Raw genomic sequence first — 8,832 nt, 5'->3', positions numbered from 1 at the left:
GAGATTCAAATCACTTTCTATAAATATTATAAACAAAATAAACTATGAAGAGAAATCTGGTTTAACAAAAGGAAAATTGCCAAGTTCATTCCAAAGTGAATGTGTGGGTTGATAGTGTATGTACATGTATATCTGTTTACATAAAGTTATATTACATAGTAATTACTATACAATTCTAATATTACATTACAATGCAGTTGTATTATACTTATAAATTTATTTATAATACAAAATTATATAATAAAATTATAATAATTATTATAATGTATTATAAATCTTAAAGTATAAGGTAGTGATACCATAAAGTGATATTATAGAATTTTATTTAAAGTATGAAATTATATAGAATAAAATTACACACATTATTTTTGTTGTAATCCACAACTATTTCTTTGTAATATAATACAATACAAATTATACCAATAAAACATCAGGATGGAATCTTTATGCAGAATCCTATTAAAGAAAGGATATCCCCTGAATGAGTAAGAACATGTAGGTCTAAGGAAAGCTGGAATTCAGTGAGAAGTCACACGTTGGTTACACAGTTTCCTCATAGCTGTTTTCATCTCTGTATTTCTCAATGTGTAGATAAGAGGGTTCAAGAGTGGAGTAAAAATGGTATAAAACACAGACAGGAGCTTGTCCACAGAGAACCGACTGAAAGGCCACACATAAATGAAAATACAGGGCCCAAAGAAGAGTGTGACTACCATGATGTGTGCAGAGCACGTAGAGAGTGCTTTGGATACCCCACCAGCAGCACGCTGTCGGACAGTGATGAGGATAACAGTGTAAGACACCAAGAGGAGCAGAAAACAGCTCATGGAGAGCAACCCACTGTCTGAGATCATAAGTATACCCAGGACATAGGTGTCCATGCAGGCAAGCTTGATCACAAGAGGAAGATCACAGAAGAAGCTGTCCACCTCATTGGGGCCACAGTAAGGTAAATTCACAGTAAAGGCTACTTGACTGATGGAGTGCACAAATCCAATGACCCATGAAACCAACACCAGCCCCATGCAAGTCTGCCGGCTCATCATGGTCATGTAATGCAAAGGTTTGCATATAGCCACATATCTGTCATAGGCCATGGAAACCAGAAGTACCATCTCAGCCCCACCGATAAAATGCAAGAAGAAGATTTGAGCCATACACCCTCCAAAGGAGATGAGCTTTCGATCACTAAGAAAGTCCCTGATCATCTTGGGGGTGGCAAATGAGGCTAGCCATATATCTAAGAAAGATAGATTTCCCAGCAGGAAGTACATAGGAGAGGAGTGCAAGTGGGAGTCAGAAACTACAGTGACCACAATGATGAGGTTACCCAGCACAGTGGCCACATAGATCCCAGAGAAAAATATAAAGAAAAAATGCTGGAGGTGTTGAGAAGTGCAGAGTCCATACAACACAAATTCTGACACAAAGGAGTAATTCTGCAGCTCCATTATCTCAAGTTTCAGGTTGTGTCCTGAGTCTATATAAAGAAAAGAGGTGGACATGAAAGGGCCTGTCAACTACCAGGCACATGAAAGTGATCACCTAATTTTATCTGAATGTAATTTAAATTTGTGAGACAAAATATAAAATACAATACAGAGATGATTAAATCCAAGTTCAACAATAGAGTTTGCTTGTCTCCATAATTAGGCTGTTTAGCATCTTCCTTTTAAAAATTTTTTAAATCTACTTAAAATAAAATGTACCTACCTACCAAAATTTACCCATTTTAAGTGTGAAACATAATGATTTTTAAACAAATTTCTGGACTTTTGCAGCTTTCTCTACACTGCTTGTTTTGAAATCTAGACAATCCAGACTCCTTCAGGGACTTTTGGTAGTAGTAAAATTATCTCTCCCTTCCATATTCATTTGCTCACTCAGAAGCTCAAGCATTCAGACCATGGCTATGTAACGCCAAGTTTCCCATTCTCTCTTCAGTTAATAAAGCAATAGTATAAGAAGGGAGTTGAGGAAAATTGGAAGGGGAGATGAACCATGAGAGACTATGGACTCTGAAAAACAATCTGAAGATTTTGAAGGGGCAGGGGGTGGGAGGTTGGGGGAGCCAGGTGATGGGTATTATGGAGGGCATGTATTGCATGGAACACTGGGTGTGGTGCATAAACAATGAATTCTGTTACACTGATAAGAAATAAGTTTAAAAAATAAATTTAAAAAAAATTTTAAGAATAAATTAAAAAAAAAGGAAATAAGTCAATTAACCTAAGGTTCATACAGATCCCCTGATCCCACATTTTATTACTGCTCTTGTCATCTCTATTAATCATCTGGGTTTGGGATTAAAAAGCCAACGACCCAATTCATTTGTAGATTTATTATGTATAAACTGACTACTTATTGAAGATTTTAGAGTGGCTTCAATTAAAAAAAACATTTTCTAAAACCTCTCAACATGAACCAGAGCATAAAACCTATGCAATGATTTGAGGGAGGGGGTAGCTTTCACAGTATACATGAGTACTGATAATTTCAGCATTTGAATAAGAATGTAGTTCTGAACTTGAAGAAGAACTGGGTTGGGATGGATAGGTCACATTATCAGTTTATCGTGAGTAATGAGGTGGTACCCCAGTTGTCTCACTAAGAGGAAGATATTGTATAAATATTTTTATAAAGACATTGAACAGAACTCTTCATGGGTAATTTCACAAATGATGCAGAACTGTCCCTTGTTAGAACTTTTATTATGTTGGTCCTTTACGAAATTGAAGACTATAACATGAAATAATAGTTTGGTAAGGCTACTTAAAGGAAGCTAAAGTTACATGTTCCAGATTTGAAATATTCTAATGATGTGAACATGATATTGTAATAGAATTAAAAATCTAGAGGAATGCTATGGTTATTGTATCTGTTTTAGTCCAGTTGAATACCACCAGTCTCAACCAGGTTTTTGTAAGGATAACAGAGACTCAGATGCTTTTGTTCCTCTTGAACTTTTATAAATGGATTATATTAAAGATTTAATTGCAAGATTTTTTAGGAATAGGTGTTACCCTTTTTTAAAATGGGATTATATATCTGAAGTTAAACACTACTGAAGACAATTCAGGATCTCCTCACAAACTTAATTAGATAGCACTGATATTAGCTAACATACATATTACAGACCACAATGGCCACTCTTTTTTTGACATGTTTTTGCTCAAAGGCCGTTAAGAATTTTCACATATAAACCTAAAACATAAATGGGTTTTCTAGAGATTTCCCAAATGGAAAACTTGGGAAACAAAAATAAAGAAATGTTTATCTTTTTATTGAATCAAAGATGCTCTGAAATTGGATATTGGTTACAGTTGCACAACTCTGTAAATATACTAATAACCATTGAATTGTACCCTGGAAATGAGTGGAGTTTTTGGCATGTAAATTATATATCAATAAAACATTTTTGAAAATGGATGCTAAAAAAAGTGGAATAAATAAACTTAAATAGGGCTCTGATTTCAGAGAACATGCTGTGATTTTCAAAGGCATTTTAAAGATCATTAAATCTTAAGTTTATAACCAGAAACAATGAAGTTGATTTTGTATACCTGCAATTGCTACTTGGGAAACAAATACAACAATGACAAAATTTGATTTTAACTGACAAGTTAATATTATTTCCTCCAACAATTTTAATGTAAAAAAATAATGGAATGAATTAGTCTCTGGTTGACTTGTATGTTCAGACACAAATTCACTAAATGTCTATCAAAGGCTGTTTACTAACCTGGGGTTAGATGTTCACCGCTGGTGCTGCTGATCCCTCAACTTTTTTTTTTCAAATCTGCTATACCTGAATGGAACTTCTGAAAACATACATATTTTTTATTCTATAGAAGATTTAATAATCTCTTTCTCTTTCTCTTCCTCCTGGAAAATAATTCCAGAAAAGCATCACTTTAAGAAGCTGGAGAACTTCAGACTTGAGTCTTCTTTGGACTTTAGATATAAATATCTATATCCTCTCTCCCATGAAATTAATAATCCCTTAAAGATGGGACATTGATGGCCAATTACCATAATGGAGCTTGAGGAATATTTTCAAGTGGAAATTTGTGCTAATAAGTCATGTTCATTTCCCCAAGTGAAAAGGAAGAAAGATTTAAAGACATCAGGTTCTATATAAACACAGGTACAATTATTTTAATAGTTTAAGCAGGATAATATATATCCTCATCAGGTTAATAAACTGTAAAATGTGCCTTTCTTTCCTCTAGAAGATTAAATTAACAAGTTCCATTTTAAAAATATACTGAAAATCGGCCAACCTTGCTCATTATTTTATGTAACTTTGATAAAGCACAATATGTTGGAGCATCAGTTTTTTTATGTGCCAAAATATTTGCTTTCTCCATATTTATATGTTCATGAATAATGAAATCTCTTAGTCTCTGGGTTACTTTGCACACTATTTATAATTGTTATCCCACTCACCTCCCCAAATCATTTGAGGTTAATTCGGGCTTCTTTTGCTAATGGTTGTATGCTTGATTACAAATATCCCAGAGTTTTCTGATGAATGATAATCACATTTACAACAATTCACACGACATTCAATTCCATATTAGGTGTATAAGCACAAACCAATTTATAAGGGATTTCACTAACAAGACATCTTAGTAAAAAGTCTCATTTTCTATATTGACTTTAGCTAATTGTGTTTCACTTAAAGGGAATCACAAAGCTTTTCTAAGTTTGTTTCTCTTTTGAAAACACACAAATAATTATTGCTGAAGAAAAACTGTAAAATAACCTATATATGGGTGGCTCAGTGGATTAAGCCTCTGCCTTCTGCTCAGGTCATGATCTCAGGGTCCTGGGATCAAGCCTTGCATCAGGCTCGCTGCTCAGAGGGAGCCTGCTTCACCCTTTCTCTTTGCTTGCCTCTCTGCCTGCCTCTCTGCCTACTTGTAACCTCTCTCTCTCTCTGTGTCAAATAAATAAATAAAATATTTTTTAAAAGAGGTAACCTATATGCATCAATTTAATTTGTTTTTGATACACAGTTATTATTTAGGTACAAATATACTATGTAAAGCCAAGAATTGTTGAGAAGCTGCTGATAACAACCAGAGTCAATGTTTGGTTTGGAGTTAGGAGAATATTTCCTAAATATCGTGATTAATATTATGTGTCAATTTGGAGGAATGTTGGGAATGAAATTACCACAGAAATTGATGAATTCCGAGTAAGACAGATTGCCCTGTATGACATAGGTAGGCCTTCCCCAATAGCTGAAGTTCTGAAGAGGAGAAAAAGACCAGTCTTCCCAAGCAAGAAAGAACTCTCCAGGAGGTAGTCTTTGAATTTCATCCGTACCATCAACCCTCCTGGGACTCCAGCCTTCCAGTCCACATTGTAGATTTAGATTCTAAACTTGCCAGGCTCTGAAAGACAGTGAGCCATTACTTATATTAAATCAATATCTCTCTCTCTCTCTCTCCCCCTCTCCCTCTCCCTCTCTCTCTCTCTCATTCATCCTCTCTCTATTTCTGTCACTGTCTCGTCTCTCTCTCCCTTTCTCTTACCCAAAAACCCTGAACAATACCATAAATATAAAGTCAGTAATAGAAGAATTCAGAAAGCAAAATATACAAAAATATGTAAAGAAACAAAACAAAACAAAACAAAACCCCAAAACTTGGTATTTTAGGAAGCATCCCAATAGAATTTATTTTTTTTAAAGATTTTATTTATTTATTTGACAGAAATCACAAGTAGGCAGAGAAGCAGGCAGAGAGAGAGAGAAGAAGAAGCAGGCTCAGTGTGGAGATTCCTCAAGAAATTAAAAATAGAGCTTCCCTATGACCCTGCAATTGCACTCCTGGGTATTTACCCCCAAAGACACAGATGTCGTGAAAAGAAGGGCCATCTATACCCCAATGTTTATAACAGCAATGGCCACAGTCGCCAAACTATGGAAAGAACCAAGATGCCCTTCAACGGATGAATGGATAAGGAAGATGTGGTCCATATACACTATGGAGTATTATGCCTCCATCAGAAAGGATGAATACCCAACTTTTGTAGCAACATGGACGGGACTGGAAGAGATTATGCTGAGTGAAATAAGTCAAGCAGAGAGAGTCAATTATCATATGGTTTCACTTATTTGTGGAGCATAACAAATAGCATGGAGGACAAGGGACGTTAGAGAGGAGTAGGGAATTTGGGTAAATTGGAAGGGGAGGTGAACCATGAGAGACTATGGACTCTGAAAAACAATCTGAGGGGTTTGAAGTGGCGGGGGGGGTGGGAGGTTGGGGTACCAGGTGGTGGATATTATAGAGGGCACGGCTTGCATGGAGCACGGGTGTGGTGAAAAAATAATGAATAATGTTTTTCTGAAAATAAATAAATTGAAAAAAAAAAAAGAAGAAGCAGGCTCTCCGCAGAGCAGACAGCTCGATTCGGGGCTCGATCCCAGGACCCTGGGATCATGACCTGAGCCGAAGGCAGAGGCTTTAACCCACTGAGCCACCCAGGCACCCCCACAATAGAATTTAAATCCAACTACAAACTTGTTAACTCTGTTTCCAATCATGTGACCCCCAAAGTCATTACATAGAGTTGTACAGATTTTAAGTGCTCTAAACTTACTGGTCAAAGGGTCTGTGGGAGCTTATATCCAGCCTGTGCCCCACCCTTTCAACAAACAGTATATCCTAAATGAGCCTGGGTTTGTCCCCTGGAAGCACTTTTTTTCTAATCCATACAAAGTTCCAGTGTGGCTATTTTAGCCTTGATGACAAAAGCCTAAATCTTTAACATAGAAAAAGTATTTATAAATCAATAAGTGAGGCAAACTTGAAGAGAGAGAAGAGGAAAGAATTTAAGAAAATTATTTTTTAAAAGAAAGAAGACTAATAGGCCAATAAACATTAAAAATTGACCTGGCTAAATAAAACTTAACAAGGCATATCTTTTTTCACATATCAGATTTGGAATAAATACATCAAACTCATGGTCAGGTCTAATGAAAATAGTTAATTTCATAATAAAAATAATATAAATTTAAATAACACTTGATGTCTCTTCAGGGCTTTCTTTATGCCAGTACTATGTCAAGTTGATTATTTCAATTAATCTTCACAAAAGTCTAATGAGAGTAACACCATCATTACCAGTGTATAAATGAGGAGACTGAGGCTATTATGTTTGGACACACACACTGTCAGTAGCAGAGTTGATGTTCTAACCCAGGTGCATGGGCTCTAGAATCCATATTCTTAACTGTGGAATACTGCTGCCTTCACTGTTAATATATATCAGGGGGCACCTGGGAGGCTCAGTTGATTAAGTGTCAGACTCTTGGTTTTGGCTCAGGTCATGATCTCAGTGTTGTGAGACTATGCCCACAGAGTTGGGCTCTACACTTGGCTAGGAATCTGCTTGAAATTCTCTCTGCCATTCTTACCCTCACCCCTACCCATGTGCTCTCTGTCAAATAAATAAAATCTTTAAAAAATGTAAATCAGCATAAATTTTTGATAGACACTTTGGAAATATAAATCAGTCTCCTTGAGAACTGCCAATAGATCTAGACCTAGTATTTCTATGACAAAAGAAGTCTTTTAAGAAGTGTGCATTAATAAATAAAAATCTATAACAATTTAATTTTTCCACATTAGTTAAAATGAATTAAAGTAGATCAGTGTGTCATAAAATAATGACAAGAAAAACAAATTTTTAGTGCATATTTCAATATATTAAGAAAGGTTAATGTTGTTTTCTGAAAAAAAAAAAGAGAAAGAGGGAGAGAAAGAGACACTAGGCTATACATGTAGTGCACATTCTCAGCAGCAGGAAGCACTGACTCTAAGCCAGTAGATGTTTCTCGGCTGGATCTTTTAGTTGATTATATCATCACTGCCAGAAAACATCCTGATGTAGATTCTTTATATGTAGAAGAAGTAGATGTTGGAGAAACAGCCCCAAGAACAGTTGTCAGTGGTCTGGTGAATCATATTCCTCTTGAATAGATGCAAAAATGGATGGTGATTTTACTTTGTAACCTGAAACCTGCAAAGATGAGGGGGGTAATATCTCAAGTAATGGTGATGTGTCCTAGTTCACCTGAGAAGGTTGAAATCTTGGCACCTCCTAATGGGTCTATTCCTGGAGACAGAATTATTTTTTATGCTTTTCCTGGAGTCCTGACAAGGAGCTAAATCCTAGGATGATTTGGGAGGATATCTAGCCTGATCTCTTTACTAATGATGTGTGTGTGAATACATGTAAAGGAGCTCCCTTTGAGGTGAAAGGGAAGGGAGTGTATAGGGCTCAAACTATGACCAATAGTGGAATAAAATAAAATTAAATGCTTTGTTTACTGAACTACATTGGAGTTGCATTGGTGAATGAAATCAACAATTGTCACAGTATTTACAGTATTTACATTCTCACAGAAAATGCAGACAATTAAACATAAACAAAATGGTAATTTACAATAAGTCTAAGGAAAAAAAATCAAGGTAAGTAAGAGTGGGAATGCCAGAGTTTTCATTTTAAATATGATGTTAAGAATATGCCTCACTGAGAACAGGACTTTTGACCAAAGACTTAAAGGAATACATGGGAGCATTCATGTGTACCTCTGGGAAAAGCAAAACACAGAGAGAACAGCCAGTGCGAAGGCACTTATGTGGGGGCTGCCTGATGATATTCAAACAACTCCTAGAACTAAAGTGGAGTAAGGTGGAAAGTGGTTGGGATGATAAGCAACTGTAGTTGGGGCATAAATCCTACAGGGCCCTGTAAGACACACCAGCACATGGCTTTCTCTTCTGAGTGAAGTGGTGAGGGTGAGTTTTGAGT

At 36.0% G+C, this 8,832-nt stretch overlaps 1 protein-coding gene and 1 pseudogene across 1 annotated transcript; one reads left to right on the top strand and one right to left on the bottom strand.

The window, feature by feature from the left end:
* Window positions 1–518: 518 nt before the first annotated feature.
* Window positions 519–1,478, bottom strand: LOC122894613 (olfactory receptor 4K14). The gene has a single exon (XM_044232383.1). The coding sequence runs from the start codon at window positions 1,449–1,451 to the stop codon at window positions 519–521; it is 933 nt and encodes a 310-aa protein (XP_044088318.1). The 5' UTR covers window positions 1,452–1,478.
* Window positions 1,479–1,503: 25 nt separating this feature from the next.
* Window positions 1,504–8,329, top strand: LOC122894612 (annotated as a pseudogene).
* Window positions 8,330–8,832: the final 503 nt, after the last annotated feature.

Source organism: Neovison vison, chromosome 13, assembly GCF_020171115.1.
Source record: "Neovison vison isolate M4711 chromosome 13, ASM_NN_V1, whole genome shotgun sequence".
In the NCBI taxonomy this organism is placed as follows: Eukaryota; Metazoa; Chordata; class Mammalia; order Carnivora; family Mustelidae; genus Neogale; species Neogale vison.
The sequence above is the reverse complement of the archived record's forward strand: the minus strand, read 5'-3'. Positions and strand labels throughout refer to the sequence as shown.

Coding starts and splice junctions, on each gene's coding strand:
- LOC122894613 (XM_044232383.1), bottom strand. CDS start 1,451: ATGGAGCTGCAGAATTACTCCTTTGTGTCAGAATTTGTGTTGTATGGA.